The sequence below is a fragment of the Hemitrygon akajei genome, chromosome 26 (genome assembly GCF_048418815.1).
Source record: "Hemitrygon akajei chromosome 26, sHemAka1.3, whole genome shotgun sequence".
Taxonomy (NCBI): Eukaryota; Metazoa; Chordata; class Chondrichthyes; order Myliobatiformes; family Dasyatidae; genus Hemitrygon; species Hemitrygon akajei.
Genome location: NC_133149.1, coordinates 6,677,079 through 6,690,073, shown reverse-complemented (window position 1 = coordinate 6,690,073; position 12,995 = coordinate 6,677,079). Strand labels below are relative to the sequence as shown.

Sequence of the window (12,995 nt, the reverse complement as noted above, 5' to 3'; positions counted from 1 at the left end):
CTATTTGAGATGCATGCCATTGGGAGAATTTAACAGGTAGTGGAAGCTTATCCCCACTATGACAATCTTATGGAACCAATAACTGATTATTGGTTATCTACCGATACTTACCCAGATATCAACTTAAACATCTAAGGCAAACCTCATGGGTGAAAAAATATTGTGTTCAGAATGTAAGTTACAATTGAAGTGATATATCAATTATATTGGCAATGTCTCCACAACTCCCTTGTATTCTGGAAATACAGGTTATGCTCCAACTTTATAAAAAAAATTTGGTCAGAGCTCAGCTGGTGTACCATGTGTATTTCTAGTCATCGGAAGAACATATTTCTTTTCTTCGGTATTCACTAAGGAGAAGGATATTGAATTGTGTAAGGTAAGGGAAACAAGTATGGTAGTTATGGAAACTACGATGATTAAAGAAGAGGAAGTACTGGCGCTTTTAAAGAATATAAAAGTGGATAAGTCTCCGGGTCCTGACAGGATATTCCCTAGGGCTGAGGGAAGTTAGTGTAGAAATAGCAGGGGCTCTGACAGAAATATTTCAAATGTCATTAGAAACGGGAATGGTGCCGGAGGATTGGCGTATTGCTCATGTGGTTCCACTGTTTAAAAAGGGTTCTAAGAGTAAACCTAGCAATTATCGGCCTGTAAGTTTGACGTCAGTGGTGGGTATATTAATGGAAAGTATTCTTAGAGATGGTATATATAATTATCTGGATAGACAGGATCTGATTAGGAAAAGTCAACATGGATTTGTGCGTGGAAGGTCATGTTTGACAAATCTTATTGAATTTTTTTGAAGAGGTTACTAGGAAAGTTGACGAGGGTAAAGAAGTGGATGTTGTTTATATGGACTTCAGTAAGGCCTTTGACAAAGTTCCACACGGAAGGTTAGTTAGGAAGGTTCAATCTTTAGGTATTAATACTGAAGTAGTAAAATGGATTCAACAGTGGCTGGATGGGAGATGCCAGAGAGTAGTGGTGGATAACTGTTTGTCAGGTTGGAGGCCGGTGTCTAGTGGTGTGCCTCAGGGATCTGTACTGGGTCCAATGTTGTTTGTCAGATACATTAATGATCTGGATGATGGAGTGGTAAATTGGATTAGTAAGTATGCAGATAATACTAAGATAGGTGGCGTTGTGGATAATGAAGTAGGTTTTCAAAGCTTGCAGAGAGATTTAGGCCAGTTAGAAGAGTGGGCTGAAAGATGGCAGATGGAGTTTAATGCTAATAAGTGTGATATGCTACACTTTGGTAGGAATAATCAAAATAGGACATACATGGTAAATGGTAGGGTATTGAGGAATGCAGTAGAACACAGTGATCTAGGAATAATGGTGCATAGTTCCCTGAAGGTGGAATCTCATGTGGATAGAGTGGTGAAGAAAGCTTTTGGTATGCTGGGCTTTATAAATCGGAGCATTGAGTATAGGAGTTGGGATGTAATGTTAGAATTGTGAGGCCAAATTTGGAGTATTGTGTATAGTTCTGGTCACCGAATTATAGGGAAGATGTCGACAAAATAAAGAGAGTACAGAGGAGATTTACTAGATATAATTCATGATATATAAATTATAGACTAACACATACAAAACGCTGGAGGAACTCAGCAAGTCAGGCAGTATATAGAGAAAAGAATAAACAGCTGATGTTTTGGGTTGAGACTCTTCATGAGAACTGAAAAATGGAGTGTTTATTTCCCTGCATAGATGCTGTATGACCTGCTGAGTTCCAGCAGCTTTTTCTATGTGTTACTCTGGATTTCTAGTATCTGCAGAAATCTCCACACTTTTCACAAGCATATGATATTAATCATGTTCTCAAATGCAACAAACAGGGACTGTAGCTTTACTTAATTGCTTTTGTATGTTCTGCAAGCGTGGACTTGGTACCATGTAGGCAGTCGCTCCCAGTAATAAATACCTGAACAGACAAGAGTCTGGTTGCTGACTCTTTGCTCTTTGCTTTTGTGTTGCCATGCATTTTCTGCAATTTCTTCTTGTCACTGGTCTGCTTTTCTCTGGAACCAATAATTACTTTGATGAGGAATATCTCAAGAAGAGTTGAATGTAGCCATATAATCAGGTACATTACAGTTCAAAAAATATCAATCTAAATCAATATATTTAATTATTTAATATAACTCCAACATTGAAAAGCAGGTTTTCAATATTTAAAACAATTATCTAAGGCTCTCTATTGGTCGATCCTGACCATGGACTTTGGATATTGCTGTCTGTGTGGACGATACACAAGTTACGATATGCAGAGCAAGCAGTTGCCCATTCAGCAGGCTCCAACTCTCTATGCAGGAATGGCAGTAATGCAATTTGGTACCTGCAGCATCACAGGAGTCGCCAGTCAATGTTGAACTCAACATATTACTGCTTTAGGGACGTTAGCTCTGGATTCTACCCCACGGTTTACTCCCGAAGTCCTCTTCATGCTGTAAGGCTGTACAGCTGCAAGGCAGCGGAATTTGAGATCAGTTTTCCTTCTCCTAGATGAGCTACCAACGAGCCCCATTTGTCCGCCGGGTTTAATAGCTAAACCACATGTGAAAACCAGAATCTGGACTTGGTTGTCAGTGCCTATTTCAGATGCACACCACTGGGAGCATTTAATAGGCAATGGGAGCTTATCCACACTATACCCTCTTTCCTGGCTATGATAACCTTAAGAAAACAATTAAACAACCTTAATGAATGTATAAACTAATAATAGCATAGCAGGAATACCTCCTTCCTTTTATTTTCTTAATGTCTCCATCAATTTCATGTATAGTTTTCTTGTTCCTGAAAAGAAAATCGGCACTTAAATTTTTAAAATCCTGTTCACATCATCAATCTTTCGAATTGCTTTTGCATCAGCCATGAGCACTTCATAAAAAATTTATTGATATAAAGCATGGAGTCAGCCTTTCCAGGTCTTTGGGCAACACCACCAAGCAATATCCTGATTTATCGTGATCACGGGACAATTTACAATGAACCAGTGCGTCTTTCGACTGTGTTTAAAAACTGGAGAACCCAGAGGAAACAAAAACAGTCACAGGGAGAACATACTCCTTACATGCAAAGATGGGAATTGAACCCAGTTCATCTGTACCGTAAACCATTGTGCTAACCACTACACTGCTGCGTGGTGGGAATTGAAACTGGGTCGTCTGTACTGTAAACCATTGTGCTAACCTCTACACTACCATGCGGTGGGAACTGAACCCAGTTCGTCTGTACTGTAACCTGTTGTGCTAACCACTACACTACCGTGTTGCACATTTTTTTTATAGGTGGTCACCTCTATATCTACAGTGGTCAGAGAGGGGTGGGTGAAAAAGAGACTTGGGCTGGTTGTCCATTTTGGGCATGGCTGTTAGCACCATGCTATTACAGCAGGGTTCAATTGCCTCTGCAATTCCTGCCAATGCCTGTAAAGAGTTTGTACATTCTCCCCATGACTGCATGGGTTTCCTCCCACATTGGTTAATTGGTCATTGTAAATTGTCCCATGATTAGGTTTGGGTTAAATCAGGGCTTGCTGGGTGGCACAGCTCAAAAGGCCAGAAGGGCTTAATTCATAATGTATCTTGATAATTCTTTTTTAAGAAGTGATTTCTCAGACAACAGATACATCCTCCCACTAAAGATGGTATACTCCAGAGTTCATCATCAGGAAAGTAGCCTGGCAAGAGATTGTCACAGAGAAGGATAATAATAGACTATAAATTAAAGTCCAGAATTTGGGGTAGTGAGTCATGGGGGAGATGGCTGGGAACTTGGCCGACGTGGACTGAAAGCAATGATTTGTAACCAATTCTTCATGCAATTGATGGGACTCAAAGAGTGAGACAGAGTTCGGGGCTAATGGCAACTGTGGGTTATAGACCATTCTCAGAAGCTTCGTGTAACCTAGGGAGTGACTTCCTGAGAAATAAGTTCTCCTGCTCAGAGGAACATGATCAGCAGGAAACTTCTGTGGTCCAGCATCAGGTCCCAAAGATGCCACACAAGAGCTTCAACTTGTATTGACGACATGGACGAATATTGGAGGTAAGATTAGTAAGTGTACAGATGACAAGACAATTAGCGAAGATGTGGATGGTGAAGAAAACTGACTTCAGGTGCAGAATTAACTTGCTGAGTCGGTAAAATTGAATTTAATCCTGAAAAATGAGCATTTTTCCTCATCCTGAAAAAAAACATTTTGGGAGGACTAACACACATTGTTTAAATGTCGGAGCTCATCTCCGCAAGTAATCCGAAACTGTAAGCTGACGTTTTGAACCATATATCCTCACGATACAGACGTCATCAGCAGGGACAACATTTGGTGCCTAATTTTATGACTTGGACACAGGTGATAGGGAAGGTGGGTTGGTGGGGGAGGGGAGTGAAGTATGAAGCTGGGAGGTGATAAGTGGAAAAGGTAAAGGGCTAAAGAAGAAGGAATTTAACAGGAGAGGATGGTGGACTATGGAGAAGGAGGAAGGAACCAGAGGTAGGAAAGAAGTGGTGAGGGGGTAACCAGAAAAGAGAATGGGAGAGTAGGGGGGAGGTGAAATTACTGGAAGTTTGTGAAATTGATGTTCTTGTCATCAGGTTGGATAAGTGCTGCTCTTCCAACCTGACCATGGCCTCTCGTGGCAGTAGAGCAGGCCAAGCCCGACATGTCAGTATGGGAAAGGGAAAATCAATTGAAATAGTTGGCCACTGGGAAATCCAGCCTTCTCTGGTGGACAGAGTGAAGAAGGTGCTCGACGAAGCTATGTTGGGTTTCACTGAGGCAGAGGCCACACCAGAAGCACTGAATACAGAAAATGACCCCGAAAAATTCATGGGTGAAATGCAGGAACATCGATTATCATACCTTTCTACATCACTCTTCACTGATTTAAGTTCTTCTTGTAAGGCACCAAGTTCTTGCGACTGAAATTCTCTCTGATCATGAAGCTTCTCTCTGACAGACCCCAGCTGTGTCTTTACTGTGGAGAGCTCATCCCTCAGTTTCTATTACAAAGATGATTAACAATTATCTTGTGTTCTCCATTGATTCAACAATTTCAAACATCCATCCTCCAAATGTTTGACATTAACTGTAGAAAAAGCTAAGTATTTATGGTGCCCAAGGGCGATTCCTTTGCTTGCATCTTCGAAAAGAGCTCTATCACCGTCTTTAATATCTCTATTTTTCCCCTTCAGGGTTCTTTTGAAGACCCTGACCTGGAGTTACACGCTGACTACGGTTCTTTAGGGAATGGGACCCACTCTCGGGGTTCTACAATCGGCATGCCAAAGGTTTGGCCTAAGATTTCGGCATGGATTCAGAAGCCTGGGATCTCGAGGAACAAGGGTCAAGGGTCAGTGTCACCAAAGGAGACCCGTGTGTCGTTGGGGGAGTCAGAACATCTGCTGTGTGCCTGTTGACCTGGGATCCTTGCGATCTCCAGGCACAGCGCTCGAGAAAAGCGATGTAATGAACTTTTAACATCGTAAACCAGCTTGTTGGTGAGACATAACTAGTTTGTTATGTCTCACCGCTCTTTGGAAAATGGAGTCACCTCCTTCTCCCTTATTAGGAGAGAGAGAGCCTGCCGCATGTCGAACTATCAGGTGAACAATGTAGTCTTTGGGGTAACTACAAGTCTGTGTCTTTGCTATTGCTTTGCTCACGCTTGAGTGCTGGTAGCGGGTGCGCTTTATTTTTGCCGGTGGGGGGGAGAGGGATTGTTGCTCGCTGCCACTTACGCTCGGGAGGAAGGGGAGCGGGGGGGGGGGGGGGGGGGTTTCTAATATTTAACTGTTGTTCATTCTTGGGGGACTTCTGTTTTCATGGATGGTTGCAAAGAAAAAGCATTTCCAGATGTATATTGTATACATTTCTCTGACAATAAACTGTACCTTTGAACTTATGAAACCCCTTATTACTGGGTGTCTCTGGAAATGAGGCTCATTAGCCACTTCGATCCTGCAGTGAGCACATAAGTTGGAGCTTATCTTGAAGTATGACGGGTGATTGATAAGTTCATGGCCTAAGGTAGAAGGAGATGAGTTGTACAGCTCTTGTTACATGCATGTGCAGTTCAGCTCTGAGTGATTATGCAGAAAGTTTTAAGTTAATAACTCATTTCCTTCCTCCTTAGGGCACAAACTTATCAATTACCCCTCGTAATCTTTAACTCACACCCTGGACCATCAGTCTGTGTGAAAACAGACAACACCTTCCGAAATCAGCAATGGTCTGTACTGGTCCACCTTTGTACAAGCTATTTAGTGTGAACATTGGCAATGGTCTATCCTAGCCCGACCGTGTACAGGCTGTTCAGTGTGAACGTTGGCAATGGTCTGTCCTGGTCCAACCATGTACAAGCTGTTCAGAGTGATCAGAATCAGAGTGAGGTTTAATACACCAGCTTACGATGTGAAATTTGTTAACTTTGCAGAAGCAGTACAATGCGGTACTTGACAATATAGAAAAATAAATAAGTAAATCAATTACACTGTGTCTTGTGTATATATGTCTATATCTATATATATATATATATATATATCTATATATCTATATAAGATCATTCAATTAACAATAGTGCATAATTCCAAAATAATAAGAGTCGTCAGGTCGTGTTTATGTGTTCAGTGTCCATTTAGGAATCGGATGGCACACACTCAGCAATTCTGACAGTAATAATGAGAAGAGGGCAGCATATCCTGGGAGAATGGGGTCCTTCATAATGGATGCTGCCTTTCTGAGGCACCACTGCTTGGATACTCTGGAGTAATGTACAAGTAACGTAACAGGCCTCTCTTTCCTCAAGAGGCTGAAGTAATTTGATATGTACCCTTTGTCGCTCACCAGTTTTTAATCGCTGCACCAGGTAGAGTATCTTATTTCAATGCTCACTGAGCAACTGCTTTGACCAAGATTGGAATAAACCACAAAGGCTTGTGGACCCAATGCAACTCATCGCAGAAACAAGCCTCCCGTCAATCTGCACTTCTCACTAAATCACTAAACAACCAGTATCATTGAAGATCCCTTCCCGACACCGGACATTCTCTCTTCTCGATATTTCCACCTGGCAGAAAATATACAAGCCTGGAAGCATATACCAGCAGACTGAAGGACAGCTCCTGTTCCCCATTACAAGGCCACTGAACAATTGCCTGCTATGATAAACTCTTGAACTTACAATCTATCCTGTCGTGGCTTTGCAGCTTACTGTCTGACCTGCAGTTTCTCTGTAACAGTAGCACTTTATTCTAAACTCTGCCATCACTTTACCCCCATACTATCTGCTGTGATGAAATTATTTGTCAGAATGGGCCTCAGTACATCTGATCATAGTTTTCTTAAATAATAACAGAAAATACTGGAGAAAGCCAGCAGGCCAGGTAGCAGATGTGGAAAGAAAAGCAACAGGGACCACTTATCAGACCTAAGAGAAAGAGAGAGAGGGAGAGGGGGAGATGGTGAGAGGGGGAGAGGAGAGGGAGGGAGAGGGAGATATAACGAATACTTCCAACTGCTGGGATCTGGAGAGGGAAAAGAAATCAAACAACTGAAAAAAATCACCTCAAGCAGCATCTGTGGAGGTCAAGGGACAGTAAGTGGGAGGTACGGTAGTGTAGTAGAGAGTACACTTTACAGTCCTAGTGACCTGGGTTCAATTCCCACTGCTCCCAGTAAGGATTCTGTATGCTCTCCCCATGACCGATTGGGTTTCCTCCCAGTCCAAAGGCATACCGGTTGGTAGGTTAATTGGTGATTGAAAATTGTCCTGTGACGAGGCTAGGATTAAATAAGACACAGAAGCAGAATGAGGTCATGCGACCCATCAAATCTGCTTCACCATTCCATCATGGCTCATCCCCACATTACCTCCTGCTAGACCTCCGTCAATTCTCACAATTCCTGTCCCCGTTACATTAAGATTAAAGAAAAATGCATTTACAGCTTTAGGAATTCTCATCGGTAATGACTAATCCTCCTGCGGTTGTTCATCAAGGCTACTGAACAACCTCACCTGGATTACCTACTATCCATTAATTGCTACTGATCTCAAGTGTCAAAATTTCATTATTTTACCTCTGCGGTTAACTGCACCTCAAGCCTGATGGAAGGTGCGAGTGTTACTCAGTTTTACCACACCCTCTCACACAGTCCACCTGAATATCTATTGTGCAACATTCCACTCCTATGTCCATAGAACCTGCTCGATCTGCAGTTAGTCTCCGAAAGAGGCAGTCTTGCAGTCCGTGGAAATACATTGATCATAGCGAATCTTTACAGAGCATTTCAGTCCCAAATCCCCAGTGTTCATTTCGATCATGATAAGTGCATTCATAACCTTAAAGAACTGCAACATGATGTTGAGTTATATTGCAGTGGTGTACTTCTACAAAAAAAAGTTATGTTTAATTTGTATTCCCAAAATAGTGTTTTGCAGTCAACTATACAGCATTACAGAGAGCACTACCTTCTCATTGAGCAACAGCTGTTCATGCTTTTCCTTGTAAATTCTGAGTTCATCCTGAGTATCAGAACAAAGTTGATTGTACACATTTTGAAGCTTCTCATAGCTCTTCAGCAGTTGAGCTTTGTCATGGTATAGAATCATAAAGGTTTTCTGTAAATTAAACCACACCAAAATGTACAGTTATCATTTTGTGAAATATGTGTGCATATGTGTGTGTGTGTGTGGGGGGGGGGGGGGGGAGGCTTGAGAGGGAGAAGGAGAGAGAGGGTGATGACATGAGGGATGGGGAGGGGTATGGGAAGGGAGAGATCTATCACACCATAATCAAACATTAAGCCTTTGTAATGTCACCAAAAATATCGGTGGGTGATGGGATAGCGTAGTGTGATTACAGCCCCTGAAATCGGCAGTTCAATTTTTGCCGCTGTCTGCAGGAATTTAAACATTCTCCCCATGACTGTGTAGGTTTCTTCTGGGTGCTCTGGCTTTCTTCCACGTTCAGAAGCCATACGAGTCAGTTAGTAAGTTGGCACATTATGTTTGCAAAGGAGGCATGGCGACACTTGGCACAGTAAGATCCTCGCTGACTGGATTTGAGCAAAAATGATGTATCTCACTATTTGTTTCGATGTCCATTTGGCAAATAAAGGAACATTATTCACGACTCAATTACTATGATCATGGCCTTTCTTCAGCAGTTGACTATGAGAAACTATCCATTGCAAACCAATATTAATTTACCAAAGCAATCAAGCCTATCATCTTAAAAGTCTTTTTCAGTTAGACCAAATCTATAACTGACATGCTGTATTTTTGTATCATCCTAGAGGGACATGATAATATGGTGAACAGGGACACAGCAAATCTGTGATTTACATGTTTTATTCTTGTATAATCCTAGAGGGACATGATAATACGGTGAATAGGGACAAACCCAGTCTATGATTTGCATGCTGTATTATTACACTACCTAGAGGGACATGATAATATGGTGAATACAAACAGTCCCAGTCTATGATTTACATGTTGTATTTTTATATAATCCCAGAGGGTCATGATAATATTGTGAATACGGACAGACCAAATCTGTGACTTACATGCTGTATTATTACACAACCGAGAGTAGTGGTACTAAATTGTTCGGACTCACGCATGCGCACAGGGCAGAAGGGACCAGAAGTGGAGCCTCGCAGCCCTGGAAGCAGTATCTCTTTGCAGGCAGCTTTCTGTAGCGGGAGTTGCTATGTTACCACTATCTTAATTGGTATTACAGGCAGTCCCCGAGTTATGAACGTCCGACTTACGGAGAACTCATACTTACAAACTGAGGAAGGAGAACGCCGTCCACCATTTTAAGTCGGATCACAACACCATCCGCCATTTTAAGTCGATGCCATTGTCACTGTGTTGAGTGTTTAACTTTGTATTTGGCTTAAATTTTTCTTAGTAAGGTTCACCCTGACCCCGCCCTCCACACGCGCCCCCCCCCCCCCCATCCCGTTCTGGTCGGCTGGTGGCACAGTCAGATCAGCACCGGACTAGAGAACGGAGGATCCCGAGTTCGATTTAGTGGCAGACCGCTCCCGTGCTGGGTTGATGTTGATCCAGTGACTCCCGTACCATCCGTCGAGCTCGCAACTCGACCTCGTAAAAAAAACACACTGCCACTTCCAGTTTAGATTCCCACGTGGAATATTGTGGAGGATCAAATACCCAAACCCAGCACAGCCCCCACTTGTCCCATTTAACCTGTCTCAGTGCGGTGCAGTTTAGCACTCGGGGAATTCAGGGCTGTGGTCCTTAGGACCCAGCGGACCTCTGGAGTCGGTGCAGGTCGGGACCTGCCGCCCACAGTATTTCTGTTCCATTGACAGGAAGCAATCGTGATTGAAAATAAAGTGGAAGTAATAAAGCGTTTGGAAAGAGGTGAAACGCCATCGGTCATTGGAAAAGCGTTAGGCTACAGTCGGTCAACGATTGGAACAATTTTAAAGGATAACAGATAAAGTGAGAATAATGGAGCATGTGAAACGCCCTGCCCCGATGAAAGGTACAATTATTACTAAGCAATGCAGTGGTTTAATTATTGGAATACATATGTTTCTTAAGTGTTTTATATGCATAGAAAAGTAAAATATATACTATATACTAAGACAAACATTTGATTAACTGACGCTAAATAATACCGGATGTAATTGTTCCGACTTACGTACAAATCTGACTTAAAGACGGACTCAGGAACTGAACTCGTACGTAACCCGGGGACTGCCTGTACTTATTTTTATAATGCTCACATTACAACAGCTTTCATTCTATGTTTCATTATTTAATTTTATTTCAACATGAAAAATAAATAAATAAAATCTGACTGTTGTACTCAGTGTGATGACTGGGGCTGAATACTTTTCCGCTAGTTCGCTGAAATTTGGCTCATAACTACAGACAGCCAGTCTGAGACGGTCTGTAAGGTGTCTGTCAGTAAGACAGCTCCTGTACTTAGATTTAATTAATTTTCATCTGTTGCAGCATAGCGCCCTCACAAACCTCCTGACAGACTGAATGTTGAACCTGCCACGTTTTTCAGATTTTTTGTATTGGTAAACTGTTACTGAGACACTAGTATAATTTTCAGAGGTACGCAAGCTAATGACACCACTGTTTTTTGTTTCCCAGTTCTTTTACATTTGGGGAATGCTGGAATTTAACAGGGAGAAGTATTGTAATGTGAGCATTATCAGACACCCCACCCTGCAAAAACTCATTTCAGGGAGGTAGCACCATCAATTTGCGGGAGACTCCCGGGAGAGGTGGGATGTCTGCAACAGAGTAGCTCCTCGGCAGCTGGACAGCTAGTTTAAATAACGTTAGCTATCCTAATGGACGACTGACACCTGTTAAACTCACCTCAACATTTCTTTTACAATTTTAACCCACCATGGGCAATAGAAAAGTCACTGTTGCAAACAGTGCAGCAAGCAACACTGTCATTATTTTTGACCCCTATTAAGTAGGGGTACATTTTAGTGTATTCTGGGGTGAAGTATGCTTTATATTTTCTTTTTCCTTGGAACACTCTGTCATGGTGCGCTCTCTCTCTTTTTGTCTCTCTCTCTCAAAAAATTCAATATCCAGAATATTGTATATAATTTGCAGGCATCAGGGAGCCGCTATCAACATGCGGCAGACTCCCAGAACTTCCGGGAGAGGTGGGATGTCTGCATTATAAAGATAGGTTGATGCCGATTAAGATAATGGTGATGTAGCGGTGCTCCCGCTGCGGAGAGCTGTTTGTGGGGAGAGGTTGTTTCTGGGTTGCAGGGTTTTACTTCTGGTCTTTCATTTTTTTCCCGGGATCTACCAGGAAAGCCTTAAAGATCGACTGGTTGGCGACCACTAACCTAGAGAGACATGATAATACGGTGAATAGGGACAGACCAAATCTGTGATTTACATGTTGTATTTGTATATAATCCTAGAAGGGCATGATAATATGGTGAATAGGGACAGACCAGATCTGTGATTTACATGCTCTATTACCTAGAGGGACATGATAATATGGTGAACAGGGACCAACCCAATCTATGATTTGCACATTGTATATTTATATAATCCCCGAGGGTCATGATAATATTGTGAATAGAGACAGATCCAATTTGTGATTTACATACTGTACTTTTATATAATCCTAGAGGGGCATGATAATATGGTGAATACGGACAGACCCAATCTGTGATTTACATTTTGTATTTCTATATAATCCTAGAGGTACATAATAATATTGCAATTACATCAGATCTAATCTTTGATTTACATGTTGTATTTTTGTATAATCCTAGAGGGACATGATAATATAGTGAATACGGACAATCCCAATTTGTGATTTACACATTGTATTTTTATACAATCATAGTGGGATAAAATAATATGGTGAAAAAGCTAGAGACTGTATATCGGAGAATAAAACCGGAAAATGTCCAATATTCTTAGCCTGTTCGTGGACAGATAAACAGCATTTCAGGTTGAAATGTTTATATCATAACTCAGTATTACCACCATTTTCTCTTGTGTATTTTAGATTTTCCGCATCAGCAGTTCTTACTGAATACAGTAATTCTGATTACTAAGTATTGCAGATTAATTCATCATTCTAGACTCAACAGCATTTCAAAAATTGTTTTTACACTTCATCAATAATAGAATTTTAATTTTTTTGTTTACTAACAAGCAAAATCCTCTGAAATAAACATTTTTAATTTTACCTCTTTGCTTTCAAAAGGTCTTATTGGATCCGTGAGAACTGCTGCGTCACAACTCTTTGTGCTCTACGAAAGGAATGGAGAGGAAAAGAATCAATAAATTTTCTGTAAACTGTACAGTGATGGAACAGACTGCACTTGAGCTGCAATATAAAGTTCAAGGCACAAACACTGTATTAATATTTCAGTAATACTTTAATAATACTCTCAATATATTGTTTGATTCAGCATTCTGTTTGTTGACATAATTCTTTATGAG

The 12,995-nt window shown here is 41.4% G+C and overlaps 1 protein-coding gene across 4 annotated transcripts in view; it reads right to left on the bottom strand.

Moving 5' to 3' along the window:
* Positions 1 to 12,995, bottom strand: part of LOC140716743 (uncharacterized) — a 256,747-nt gene that overhangs the window by 18,091 nt on the left and 225,661 nt on the right. For all 4 annotated transcript variants that reach the window (XM_073029551.1, XM_073029548.1, XM_073029550.1 and 1 more), the window contains 5 exons: positions 12,740 to 12,802; positions 8,481 to 8,630; positions 4,874 to 5,013; positions 2,746 to 2,802; positions 1,931 to 2,027 (listed from right to left, as the gene is read on the bottom strand). In XM_073029551.1, coding sequence (XP_072885652.1) covers positions 1,931 to 2,027; positions 2,746 to 2,802; positions 4,874 to 5,013; positions 8,481 to 8,630; positions 12,740 to 12,802 — 507 coding nt within the window. The remainder of the gene's footprint in view (positions 1 to 1,930; positions 2,028 to 2,745; positions 2,803 to 4,873; positions 5,014 to 8,480; positions 8,631 to 12,739; positions 12,803 to 12,995) is intronic.